The sequence below is a fragment of the Pristiophorus japonicus genome, chromosome 7 (genome assembly GCF_044704955.1).
Source record: "Pristiophorus japonicus isolate sPriJap1 chromosome 7, sPriJap1.hap1, whole genome shotgun sequence".
Lineage (NCBI taxonomy): Eukaryota > Metazoa > Chordata > Chondrichthyes > Pristiophoridae > Pristiophorus > Pristiophorus japonicus.
Window position 1 is genome coordinate 163537806 of NC_091983.1, and position 14404 is coordinate 163552209.

Genomic DNA, 14404 nt, shown 5'->3' on the forward strand with positions numbered 1-14404 from the left:
GTTGTAAATAACAAGCTTCAAGAACGGTGTGGGAAATTATGTTTTCTTACATGGCAGTTTTTTTTCCTTTCCTCACTATCCATGGGAAATATTTAACCTTTCTGAAGGATTCAGAAATACTGTCCATATTGACCCAGCCAGGCTGAGAAATGTTGTCCAAGAAACAGCCAGGGCCAAACAAATTTAAATGACCCATAAATAAAATAGTGCTGGAAATCCAAAACAAACCCACAAAATACTCAAGACCCTCAGCAGCCCAGACAGCGTCCATCGAGAAAATAGGAGGTAGTTGATGTTTCGGGTATAAAGCCTTCCTCAGAACACGTAAAAAAGAGCTCTCAATCAAATATATACTTGAACAGATCCCTCAAACTGTTATATTTGAATTGAATGGCATGCCCGTTCCTTGAACACTAAGATGAGAGAAAGCAACTCAACAACAAATGTATTAAAATAAACTAGGGCATGTTTTGTTCTGTGGGTGAAGCTGCTTTTTAATCCCTTATGTACTGACATAAATAAATGAAGAAAAGAAAGACTTGCATTGATATAGTGCCTTTCATGACCACAGGACGTTGCAAAGAGCTTTACAGTTAATGAGGTACTTTTTTTTGAAGTGTAGTCACTGATGTAATGTAGGAAGCGCAGCAGCTAATTTGGGCACAGCAAGCTCCTACAAACAGCAATGCGATAATGACCAGATAATCTTTTTTTAGTGATGTTAATTGAAGAATAAATATTGGCCAGGACACCGGGGAAAACTTCCCTGCTCTTCTTCAAAGTAGTGCCATGGAATATTTTACGTCTACCTGAGAGAACAGACCGGGCCTCGGTTTATCATTTCATCTGAAAGACAGCACCTCCGACAGTGCAGCGTTCCCTCAGTACTGCACTGGAGTGTCAGCCTAGATTTTTGTGATTGTTTCTGGAGTGGGATTTGAAGCCCAACCTTTGGACTGAGAGGTGAGAGTGCTACCCACTGAGCCATGGCTGACACTGCCACTGACAATCCCATGCCAACAACTTGCACTTAGGGAAGCCTTTCACTCTGTGAATTGCACAGCATTCTTGGGCTACTGTTGGTTGTCCATGGGGAAGGAGGTGAACTGGGTGCTCGAGCAAGCAAGGCATCTATGACTTACATCACACATCCATACATATTTGACTTACATTTGCAATGATTTCAGTGGCAGCTTGAAACAATTCTGATGCATAAAACCAATTGCGATTGTGACTTTTACAACCACTGGCAATGCCTTTCCTGTATGTGGAGTTTGGCTGTAGGTCTGCTTTCAGCATATGGTATAACTCTGTCACAGCTTCAAAGCCTCCACGGGCACCACCCTTTGGACTGGTGGAAGTATGTGGGCCTCCGTCTGAAAATTAACGGTTAGGTTCAGAGTGCTTGTGGTGCAGCCTGACCGGCCTGGCACATCCTCTTCTTCCTCCAAAAAATAGATATGGTAGAACGCCGGTAGAAACCCGATCATGGTACTAAGGAATAGAAAAGGACAGCACCACAGCAATTGGCACAAAGGCAATCATCATCAGCATAGGCAGTCCCTCGAAATCGAGGAAGACTTGCTTCCACTCTAAAAGTGAGTTCTTAGGTGACTGAACAGTCCAATATAGGAATTACAGTCTCTGTCACAGGTGGGACAGACAGTCGTTGAGGGAAAGGGTGGGTGGGACTGGTTTGCCGCGGGCTCCTTCCACTGTCTGCGCTTGTTTTCTGCATGCTCTCAGCGACGAGACTCGAGGTGCTCAGCGCCCCCCCGGATGCTCTTCCTCCACTTAGGGCGGTCTTTGGCCAAGGATTCCCAGGTGTCATTGGGGATGTTGCATTTTATCAAGGAGGCTTTGAGGTTGTTTTTGAAACGTTTCCTCTGCCCACCTGGGACTCGCTTGTCGTGTAGGAGTTTCGAGTAGAGCGTTTGCTTTGGGAGTCTAATGTCTGGCATGCGAACTGTGTGGCCTGCCCAGCGGAGCTGATCAAGTGTGGTCAGTGCTTCGATGCTGGAGATGTTGGCCTGGTCGAGAACGCTAACGTTGGTGCGTCTGTCCTCCCAGGGGATTTGCAGGATCTTGCGAAGACATCGTTGGTGGTATTTCTCCAGTAATTTGAGGTGTCTACTGTATACAAGCAATACACGCTTAAATGTATACAACCAATACAATGGAAACAGGACAAATATTTTTTTCAATCAAGAGATAAATTTCAGCAATGGCCCGATAACATTACTGCTCTCTTTAAATTGATATTGCTATGGAGCTAAGCACCAAGAAAATGTAAACTTGCATGGTGGACGAACGAAACAATGTTAAATCGACAGAAGTGATGAAAAATTGTGCAAATGACGCCATTCATTTACATACATCCACCCGCAAACTGGCAGATGCCTCTTGGCATCATCAGAGAATTGGATGGGGGCATACATGGGCAGAGATCCCAAGTCCAATTTCTGATTGGGTTTGCCTGATTCACAGGTGTAAGTGCGAACCCAATCACAAAATCTAGGTTAAGGAGCTGAGCTTTTAAGAGGTCCACAGGTCTTAGTTAAATGTGGACACATACTGAGATTCGAAACTCTCAAAGAGTGTACTGTTTGTTATCCGGCTCATCATATGCAACTGACTGTTTAGAAAAACGGGGTCTCATTGATCCAGGTCCAGTCAAGTAAACATAAGCAATTGGCTAATTGAAGATTGTTAAATTAGCTTTAGAAAATGCACACTGAAGAAGTGTAGCATGTTTGAATTCTTGTGACTTGGTTTGTTGTTTTAAACTTTGTTTTTTTAAAGGTGGATGCTGCTGTAAATGCCGCTAAAGATGCTTTCCCTGCATGGTCAGCGAAGAGTCCTTCGCAGCGATCCCAGATACTTCATAAACTGGCAGATCTGATAGAGGCTCACCTGGAGGAATTTGCTCAAGCGGAATCTAAGGATCAAGGTGATGGAAGTGCCCGATTGCTTCTGTGAGCGTGTTAAGAGTGAGAGCAATGAGGTTAGGACGTTATCTGGTAGCATCTGTACAAGCAGAGTTCGGTGAATTGGTGGAAACATAGAAACATAGAAACATAGAAAATAGGTGCAGGAGTAGGCCATTCGGCCCTTCTAGCCTGCACCGCCATTCAATGAGTTCATGGCTGAACATTCAACTTCAGTACCCCATTCCTGCTTTCTCGCCATACCCCTTGATCCCCCTAGTAGTAAGGACCTCATCTAACTCCTTTTTGAATATATTTAGTGAATTGGCCTCAACAACTTTCTGTGGTAGAGAATTCCACAGGTTCACCACTCTCTGGGTGAAGAAGTTCCTCCGCATCTCGGTCCTAAATGGCTTACTCCTTATCCTTAGACTGTGACCTCTGGTTCTGGACTTCCCCAACATTGGGAACATTCTTCCTGCATCTAACCTGTCTAACCCCGTCAGAATTTTAAATGTTTCTATGAGGTCCCCTCTCATTCTTCTGAACTCCAGTGAATACAAGCCCAGTTGATCCAGTCTTTCTTGATAGGTCAGTCCCGCCATCCCGGGAATCAGTCTGGTGAACCTTCGCTGCACTCCCTCAATAGCAAGAATGTCCTTCCTCAGGTTAGGAGACCAAAACTGTACACAATACTCCAGGTGTGGCCTCACCAATGCCCTGTACAACTGTAGCAACACCTCCCTGCCCCTGTACTCAAATCCCCTTGCTATGAAGGCCAACATGCCATTTGCTTTCTTAACCGCCTGCTGCACCTGCATGCCAACCTTCAATGACTGATGTACCACGACACCCAGGTCTCTTTGCACCTCCCCTTTTCCTAATCTGTCACCATTCAGATAATAGTCTGTCTCTCTGTTTTTACCACCAAAGTGGATAACCTCACATTTATCCACATTATACTTCATCTGCCATGCATTTGCCCACTCACATAACCTATCCAAGTCGCTCTGCAGCCTCACAGCATCCTCCTCGCAGCTCACACTGCCACCCAACTTAGTGTCATCCGCAAATTTGGAGATACTACATTTAATCCCCTCATCTAAATCATTAATGTACAATGTAAACAGCTGGGGCCCCAGCACAGAACCTTGCGGTACCCCACTAGTCACTGCCTGCCATTCTGAAAAGTACCCATTTACTCCTACTCTTTGCTTCCTGTCTGACAACCAGTTCTCAATCCATGTCAGCACACTACCCCCAATCCCATGTGCTCTAACTTTGCACATCAATCTCTTGTGTGGGACCTTGTCAAACGCCTTCTGAAAGTCCAAATATACCACATCAACTGGTTCTCCCTTGTCCACTCTACTGGAAACATCCTCAAAAAATTCCAGAAGATTTGTCAAGCATGATTTCCCTTTCACAAATCCATGCTGACTTGGACCTATCATGTCACCTCTTTCCAAATGCACTGCTATGACATCTGCTGATGAGGCTGCTTGGTAGCACTGTGTAGTTGCCTCTTAAAATGGAATATTCCTGAACTCATCTAGACTCAGCTAAAACACTCAACTATTGTGCAACCTAAGCATTTGTTTGATTGTACAAATCCTTTTATTATTCAGGCCAAGAACATAAGAAAGATAGAGCAAGACTAGGGGGGTTAAATCGGAGAGAGCCCATTTTTGGGCACTGCCCTGCACAGTGTTAACACCCCATGCGCAAATGGTGAGGTCCAAGGAGCCTCGGATTTTGGGCCTCTGATCTCACCATAATGAAGATGGGGTTGCAGTAGGGGGCCACGCAGGTAAGTGCAACAAGTTATTACTATCACAATGGCACTCACGTTGTGGTTGGATCGTGGGGTTTATGGGAAAATATAAATGAAGGAACAGGCCATTCAACCCCTCGAACCTGTTATTCCTTTCACTTAGATCATGGCTGATCTGCATTATAATCCATCTACCCGTATCTGTATCTTAAATTCCCTACCCATGCCAATAGGATGCCTCCAATTCCATGCGTTGTTCATTTTTGTTTGGGTTGGGGGGAGAGGGGGTGGTTGGGGGGGAATCGGTTGAGCCATGGAAATCGGGATTGGAAGTTGGGGTTGTTGGGATCAGGGCCTCGGAGACGACACCATGGGATCGGGAGGGCTGGATTGGGGGTCGAGGTCAGGACCATCGGGGAACAGGGGTGGGTGGGGTGGGGTGGGATGGAGGGCGGGAGGATCGGGGCCTTGGATGAACGATTGGATGGTCGGGAGAGAGGGATCGAGGGTCGGGGGGCCTTGAAGCCGGGAGGAGATCAGAGATTGGGCCCTGGGCCTGGATGGCAGAGGTCGGGGATCTCTGGGAATGGCAGTGATTATGATAAATACTTAACTTTTTTCACTAACACGATGTTTAGAGTTGGTGGCTGCCTCCAGGCAAACCAGCAGGGACCTGAAGCAGACATTAGGCCTCTTATTTGCATCTGCAAATATCCTAATGCCTGCTTCAGGCGTGGGTAAATGACGCCTTTTGTTTGAACATTCCCAATATGGCGGGCAGCCGAAAAGGGGCGCTTGCTTCTTGCCTGGTGCTTTAGGAGGCTGCGTTGGACCTAAACTCCACTCAGACGATAAAATAGACTGAGTAGGATCCATAATAAAGCGGGTTGTAAATGAGGACTGATTTTGAGAAAAGAACCATTGCCTAATTTAGTTCTGTCAAATAACTTTAGTGAGAGCAGGAAAATAATTGGGAAATAGTAATCACAACAAATGTAGGTTTAATTTAACAATACAAAAGCATAATGAACAGCCAAAGATAAAAGCGTTTGACTGGAAAAAAGGCAAAGTCCATTGAGATAAGAAAGGATCTGGCTCAGATTAATCAGACAGAAAAGTTAGCAATCAGGATGATGGATCAGCAGTAGTACGTATTCAAATATGGGATGCATAGAAGAGGAAGCTGCAATGTGGACAGACGTTTCACATATGGTAAAATTGGCTCTGTGATGTTTGAAAGAATGGGACTGATGGGCAGGAAGATCTTTACTGTTTCTATATTTTTAATGCTGTTGTGTTTTATCTATTTCTTACCTGTGTGCAGTAGTTCAACCGTTAATAAAGTTTGCAGGACCATGCATCATGCTATGGGAAATCTGTGACTTGCCTATTGGTGCCATCATACAATGTTTTCAAATCATTTTGTATTTCCAATATTATCAGAGTTCAATCTGTGAATCATTTGTCCACATCGAAGCCTTCAGCTGCACCCTGTTATGCAAATGTACTACTGTGCCACAGCAGGAATTGAAACTGAGTATTTGCACCCTCATAGCATTTTACTTTCAACAGAGGAAATGTTACATTTTGGAGCAATGTTGGATATAAATGTAATTTAGGGTCATTTACAAACTAAGAATGAGAAATGGCTTTTAGCCTACTTTGCTCGGTCTATCCATAATCAGGAGCCAGAGATTATTTTTTCTAACTTTGCCACTTGCTCTTTTCCACTCCTGAAAGGAGTGACTCCTTACTGAGATATGGTTCTATGACATTAGTCATCCCCTGGTGCCTCACACAGATAGCTGTTCTACAGCAAGTTTCAGCGGATTACCCAGCCATAGGGAACAGCACGGCTGAGCCTGGCGCGGGCCACAGGTGCACACCTCTGGCAGGGGGTACGTGCATCACTGGATAGTGATCATGAGGGCAAACTGTGGATGACATTTCGCTCCCTAAGCCAGAAGCAATTATAATGCCCCTGCTGCTACTCTGGCTGTGATCAGCATAGCACAGACAATTTTCATCTCCCTCCTGGCCTGGCTATAGACTTGTCCTATTTTTGCCTTTAAGTGCTTCAACTAAGCAAGCCTTCATTCATTCCATTTGGTGGCTGTCTGTTTTACCGATGAACAAATGGAAGAGGCGAGTAGCTTTAACAGTGAAAGATTAGCCAAGGCCTAATGCGCAGGACACCACTGAGGCTGAAATAATGGAAGGGTAAGAGATAAAGCAGGAAATTATGAGAGAAATCAGGTAGCAATGATTAGGAGATGCACAGCTTACTCTTCATGTTATGGTAGCAATCGACTTTAATTCTCCGCTCTATCCCACTCTAATCTCTCCATCCTCGGCCTCTTACATTGTTCCATGAAGCTCAACGCAAGCTTGAGGAACAGCATCTTTCGTTTAGGCACTTTACAGCCTTCTGGACTCAACATCGAGTTCAATCATTTTAAGCCGTAACCCCTGCCCCATTTCTCACGCCAGCTGTTGATGATTCTGCCATTTACACCCTACCTCGGCTCATCCTTTGTTTTTTAACTTCTCCCATTACCATTTCATTTTGCCTTGCATCATCCTCCCTTTTGTCTTTTATTCTCTTCTGCCTTCCACCCTATCACAGACCTTCCCTTTTGTTCTTTCCTCCCCTCCTCCTTTCCCAGCTCCTACACTTGCTTAAAATCCTGTTACATCTCTAACTTTTCCCAGTTCTGACGAAGGGTCATCGACCTGAAACGTTAACTCTGTTTTTCTCTCCACAGATGCTGCCTGACCTGAGTATTTCCAGCATTTTCTGTTTTTATTTCAGATTCCAGCATCAGCAGTACTTTGTTTTTGTATTAGGGTCTATGTTGTGTGATTGGGTGAAGGTTGAATCAGGAGGAGTAACTGGAACTCAAATGTTCTACTTACTCAAAAAAATAATAAGGTAATTGACAAAAATGTTTCAATAACAATCAAGTTTAGTTTGCTACTCAAACAGGAGCCAAAAATGAAACCACAGTGTAAGATTTACACTGTTAACTAAATAGACTTTCTTCATGTCAATCCTACTGAAAATCACAGTTCCAGTTACTGTTCCCGATTCTACCTTCATCCACTCATCTAACAAACATGGGTTCAAAGTCAATTACTACCATAACCGGAAGAGCCAACTGCATCACTAGTTTGATTTCACTTGTGCTTGTCACACCCTTGAGTTATGGGTCTTTTGCACATGAAATAATTCCAACAATGCAGCAGTACTCGATTGAAATTGTAGTTTTTTGGTCTTTAATTATGCTGATTTCCCAAGTGTACTCAGAAAAGCAATCGCTGACATTACCATGCCGAAATTCTCGGCCGTCCCAACAGAATCCCACTGTAACTCCAGGGAGGGGCTGGGGCTGAGGTCAAGGACTCCCTACGCTGTGAGTTTTCACTTTAAGTGTGGGGATCAGAGTAACACACTCTGGGGGACCACCTACAAATATTTATAGATTCCTGGGGTCTCTCTACCTTAACTGATAAAGACAGTGCCGGCTATTAAAAAGAAAACAGTGTTGTCATTGTTGAAAACTTTTTTTATTAGCACATAGCAGCAATAACATGCCAGTCATTCAACCAACACAGCAATATTTGGAAATCTGATGTCAGATGGACAGAAATCTGATGACCTGGCACCCTAGGTCAAAGACCCCAGTTTGAAAACCTTTGCATTAATGACCCAGACTGGCTGGTCAATCATCAACTGTACCCTGGAGTACTGCAAACTTTCTTGGCTCAGGTTCAGATGAGCAACTCTGCTATGGAGGGTTACTCGGTTCCAATCTTCCATTGCCAGGCATGACATGTTGGAGACAACTAGGTCCTAAAGAACTCCGCTTTTGCTTGACAAAGAGAATAGCCACTAGTTGGTCATCAAACTTGATAATTTGAGCCCTTACTAAGAGGACAGCAGAGACTGGGATCTCCTCACGAGCAGCATGGTGTGTAAGTACATTGGCACCATCCTCAAGACCCAAGTAGCAAGGCTACACATCACACCCCACTGTATAGTGATTCTTCTAGTTGGAGGTGCAGAGCTTCACTAGCAAATGCTTGCTTTTGTGCAGCCCATTCAGGGTAAAGAAACTAAGAACTTGCATTTACATAGTGCCTAATGATATCTCTCAGAAACATTCCAAAACACTTCACATACAATGAATTACAGGTTGAGCCCCTTATCCAGAACTTCCTTAGAGAAACAGAAATTTACAGCACAGAAGGAGGTCATTTCGGCCCAGCGTGTCCGCGCCGGCCGACAAAGGACTACTCGGTCCTCGGTCAGCAGCCCTGAAGGTTACATATAAAGCCATGAAAAATGGCAGAAGGGTAAAGAGCACCCAGCCCAACCAGTCTGCGTCACACAACTGCGACACCCCTTACACCAAAACATTCTACATTCCACCCCAACCGGAGCCATGTGATCTCCTGGGAGAGGCAAAAACCAGATTAAAAACCCAGGCCAATTGGGGCAAAAAAAAAATCTGGGAAAATTCCTCTCCGACCCATCCAGGCGATCGAAACTAGTTCAGGAGATCACCCTGGCCGTATTCGATTCCTTGCAGTACTTACCATCGTATCTGCGCCAGCCAACAAGAGGTTATCCAGTCTAATCCGAATTACCAGCTCTAGGTCCGGAACCCTGTAGGTTACGGCATTTTATGTGCCCATCCAAGCACCTTTTAAATGTGATCAGGGTTTCTACATCCACCACCCTTCTGGGCAGTGAGTTCCAGACCCCCACAACCCTCTACGTGCAGAAACCCCCCCTCAAATCCCCTCTGAACCTTACACCAATCACCTTAAAACTATGCCCCCTCGTTATTGACCCCTCCACCAATGGAAATAGCCCCTTGCTATCCACTATATCCAGGCTGCTCAAAACTTTGTACACCTCAATGAGATCTCTCAACCGCCTCTGTTCCAATGAGAACAAACCCAGCCTATTCAATCTGTCCTCATAGCTAAGATTCTCCATTCCAGGCAGCATCCTAGTAAATCTCCTCTGCACCCTCTCTAGTGCAATCACGTCTTTCCTATAATACGGCGACCAGAACTGCATGCAGTACTCCAGCTGTGGCCTAACCAGAGTATTATACAATTTAAGCATAACCTCCCTGCTCTTATATTCTATGCCTCGGCCAATAAAGGCAAGTATTCCGTATGCCTTTTTAACCACCTTATCCACCTGGCCTGATACTTTCAGGGATCTGTGGACAAGCACGCCAAGATCCCGTTGTTTATCTACACTATTAAGTGGCCTACCACTTAATGTGTATACCCTTTCCGTATTAGCGCTCCCAAAGTGCATCACCTCACACTTCTCTGAATTAAATTCCATTTGCCACTGCTCTTCCCACCTGACCAGTAGATTGATATCCTCCTGCAGTCTTCATTATCAACCACACAGACAATTTTAGTGTCATCTGCAAACTTCTTAATCATGCTCCCTTCTATTCAAATCTAGATCATTTGATGTATACCACAAAAACAAGGGACCTAGTACTGAGCCCTGTGGAACCCCACTGGAAACATCCTTCCAGTCACAAAAACATAGAAATATAGAAAATAGATGCAGGAGTAGGCCATTCGGCCCTTCAAGCCTGCATCACCATTCAATAAGATCATGGCTGATCATTCCCTCAGTACCCCTTTCCCGCTTTCTCTCCATACACCTTGATCCGTTTAGCCGTAAGGGTCATATCTAACTCCCTCTTGAATATATCCAATGAACTGGCTTCAACATCCATCAACCATTACCCTTTGCTTCCTACCTCTAAGCCAATTTTGGATCCAACTTGCCACTTTGGGCTTTTACCTTTGTGACCAGTCTGCCATGTGGGATCTTATCAAAAGCTTTGCTAAAGTCCATATACACTACATTGTACGCACTACCCACATTGACCCTCTTGGTTACCTCCTCAAAAAATTCAATCAGGTTAGCCAAACATGATCTTCCCTTAACAAATCTGTGCTGACTGTCCCTAATTAATCCTTGCCTTTCTAAATGTAGATTTATCCTGTCCTTCAGGATTTTTTCCAATAATATTCCCACCAGTGAGGTTAGGCTGACAGGCCTGTAATTACTCGGCCTATTCCTTTCTCCCTTCTTAAACAAGGGTACCACATTAGCAGTCTTCCAGTCCTCCAGCACCATGCCCAATTCCAAAGAGGACCGGAAAATGATGGTCAAGGCCTCTGCTATGTCCTCTTTTACTTTGCTCAACAACCTGGGATGCATTTCATCCGGGCCTGGGGACTTAACTACTTTCAAAGCTGCTAAACCCCTTAATACCTCCTCTCTGACTATGTTTATTTCATCCAGAATTTCACACTCCTCCTCGACAGCAGTATCTGCATTGCCCCTTTCCTTTGTGAAAACAGACGCAAAGTATTCATTAAGAACCATACCAACATCTTCTGCTTCCACACAAAGATTGCCCTCATGGTCTCTAATAGGACCTACCCTTTCTTTAGTTACCGTCTTGCTCTTAATATATTTATAGAACATCTTTGGGTTTTCCTTCATTTTACTTGCCAAGAATTTTTCATGCTCTCTCTTAGCATTCCTAATATCCTTTTTAATTTTATCTCTTAACTTTCTATATTCCTCCAAAGATTCTATAGTATTTAGCCATCAGTATATGACATAAGTTTCCCTTTTTTTCTTTATCTTCCCCTGTAAGTCCCTAGACATCCAGGGGGCTAAAGATTTTTTATTCCCACCCGTTTTCTTTAAGGGCACATGTTTGGCCTGAGCCTTCCGGATCTCCTCTTTGAATGTCTCCCACTGTTCTGACACTGATTTACCCACAAGTAGCTGTTTCCAGTCCACTGTGGCCAAATCACTCCTCAGCTTAGCAAAGTTAGCTTTTCCTCAGTTTGGGAATTTTATTCCAGACCTATTCTTGTCCTTATCCATAACTAACTTGAATCTGACTTAATTATGGTCACTGGCACCCAAGTGCTCTTATCCGGAACCACCCCTCATCCAGAACCATTCCTGGCCACTCCGACATGAACAAATTGAAGTCCTTCCTTGTTGCCGGCTCCTGCAATCGCTGGCCTGACCCCGCGATCCATTGCCCTCCCCACCCCCATGATCTCTCTGCCGCACTCCCAACCCCAAGCCAGCCAGCCCTGATATCCCCTTGCTCAGTAGCTGTACCATCCAATTTAACGTGACCTCCCCTCGTCCAGAAAAATCCCTTATCCAAAACAGGCCGGTCCCGAGGGTTCCGGATAAGGGAGGTTCAACCTGTACTTGGAAATGCACTCATCGTTCTTATGTAGGTGAACACACCAGCCATTTTGCACACAGCTAGCTCTCACAAATGGAATAATAAATCAAACTGTGGATTTGTATGAGTGTGTTCTCATAGCCAGCCTCCAGGTGATGCCTTTCAACATCAGTCCTGCCAAGCCTTAGTGTTTCTTCATCATCAATATGATGAACATCTGTGTTTAGTGCAGTGAAAGGACCAATTGCTAAATCCAGGTGCTTTTTAAAGAGACTGAGTGAGGCTGACTCCCCATAATGGTGCTGACGACAGCTGTTGTAGGCTGGAACCCTCCCTCCCTCCCTGCAAGTATTTTCTTTTACTTTTACAAATCTACCTCAGTACTTAGTCCTGGATCCTGCACATGTATGTGGCGATTGATACACAGTTAACAAGTATTCATTAATGAAACAAACCACAATACACTGAAAAAAATCTTGCATGAATCGAATCTGGAAGTTTTAGACATTTTCAGTGTGTCATGTTAACAGATATAGAGGGTGCGCACCAGGATCCTCTGAAAGTGCTTCTGTGGGGCGAGACTCCCACTGGGAGCATGGTTTCACAAAATGGGGCCAAATTAAATCATCTCATAAATATTAATTTTTCCCTTTTCAAATTTCAGGGAAAACAATAACTGCAGCCAGAAGCATGGAAATACCTCGAGCAGTTTATAATTTCCGTTTCTTTGCCTCAACTATCCTCCACAACACAACCGAATGCGCAGAGATGGACCATATGGACTGTACACACTTCACCACACGGACTCCAGTGGGAGTAGGTGAGGCAACACAGAGTGAATACCGAAGGTCTATAATGTTCTCTTTCATTATTATACATCATTTTAAAATATTTTTGTATTTTATTGAGGTGATAAAGACATTATAGCACAGAAGGAGACCATTCAGTCTATTGGTGTTAGCTCTTCAACTGGATTTGTCTGCTCTAAACCTATTTCCCTGCCCTTTTCCCTATTTTCTTTTCGAATATTTATCCACTTTTTAAATGATTTTATTGTCTCTGCTTCAATAACCTTCTATGTGAAAATCTTTTTATTTAACTTTCCCTCTAGTTCTTCCAGTGATAATCTTGAGTATATTACCAATTGGGTACTCAGTGGAAACAACCTTTCACTTTCACCCTGCGAAAGCCTTTCATAACCCTGAAATGCTTTATTAAATCCCCCTTTAATATTCTCTATTCCAATGAAACAGACTCAATTTTCCAAGTTCTCTACTTTCTTTTTATTCATTCACGGGATGTGGGCGTCGCTGGCAAGGCCAGCATTTATTGCGCATCCCTAATTGCCCTTAACTGAGTGGTTTCCCATTTCCGAGGCCAGTTAAGAATCAACCACATTGCTGTGGGTCTGGAGTCATATGTAGGCCAGACCAGGTATCCGGGAGGGCACTGAGCACCTCGAGTCTCATCGTCGAGAGCATGCAGAAAGCAAGCGCAGGCAGCGGAAGGAGTGTGCGGCAAACCAGACTCCTCACCCACCCTTTCCTTCAATGACTGTCTGTTCCACCTGTGACAGAGACTGTGATTCCCGTATTGGGCAGCACAGTCACCTAAGAACTCACTTTTGGAGTGGAAGCAAGTCTTCCTTGATTGCGAGGGACTGCCTATGATGATGATGAGACCAGGACCAGGATAGCAGATTTCCTTCCCTAAAGGATATTGATGAACCAGATGGGTCTTTACGACAAGGTCACCATTACTGATACTAGCTTTTTATTCCAGATTAATTTATTAATTGAATTTAAATTCTCCAGCTGCTGTGGTGGGATTTGAACTCATGTCTCTGGATCATCTCTGGATTACTAGTAACACAGGGCTCAAATTTCCCTGGAGTTGCCCCGCTTTTTTTTGAGCAAATAGCTTTTTTTGGAGTAACTTAAAAATCACAGATTTCCCCATTTAACTTGCTCCAGTGTAAGTCAGTTAGTTAGGTTTCTTTTTAAGTTTCGTTTTTTTTTCTCCAAAAGGGGGCATGACCAGTCATTTACGTCTGTTTTGACCATAGAAGCAAATTAGGCCAGCTAAAAGTTACTCCAAACTAACTTCGGCCAGTGTATGTGGCCACTTTTGTAGGTACAGAAAAACCTTACCTAAATTTAAGAAATCAGTGTAGGTAGCCATAGATGGGGGGCGGGGGGCGGGAAGGTAAGTTAGAAGATTCTAAAGCACTAAACACCTTCATAGCATCAGCACAATATCAAAACAACTTCAGCACAACATCTTCACGACATCATCAAAAATAAATGAAAGATAAATCAGCCACTGAAAATAGAGCAGTCCTGCCTTGCCGACTGCAGAATGCACCGGCTAGCCCTTCGGCCAGGGCTAGGGGCGGCAGGCTCGCATGACTGTAGGGGTGAGGGATGTTTTTTTTT

At 44.2% G+C, this 14404-nt stretch overlaps 1 protein-coding gene across 2 annotated transcripts in view; it reads left to right on the forward strand.

Moving 5' to 3' along the window:
- aldh8a1 (aldehyde dehydrogenase 8 family, member A1) overlaps nt 1-14404 on the forward strand; it is a 63531-nt gene that overhangs the window by 17832 nt on the left and 31295 nt on the right. For both annotated transcript variants that reach the window (XM_070884504.1, XM_070884505.1), the window contains exons 2-3: nt 2803-2950; nt 12634-12789. In XM_070884504.1, coding sequence (XP_070740605.1) covers nt 2803-2950; nt 12634-12789 — 304 coding nt within the window. The remainder of the gene's footprint in view (nt 1-2802; nt 2951-12633; nt 12790-14404) is intronic.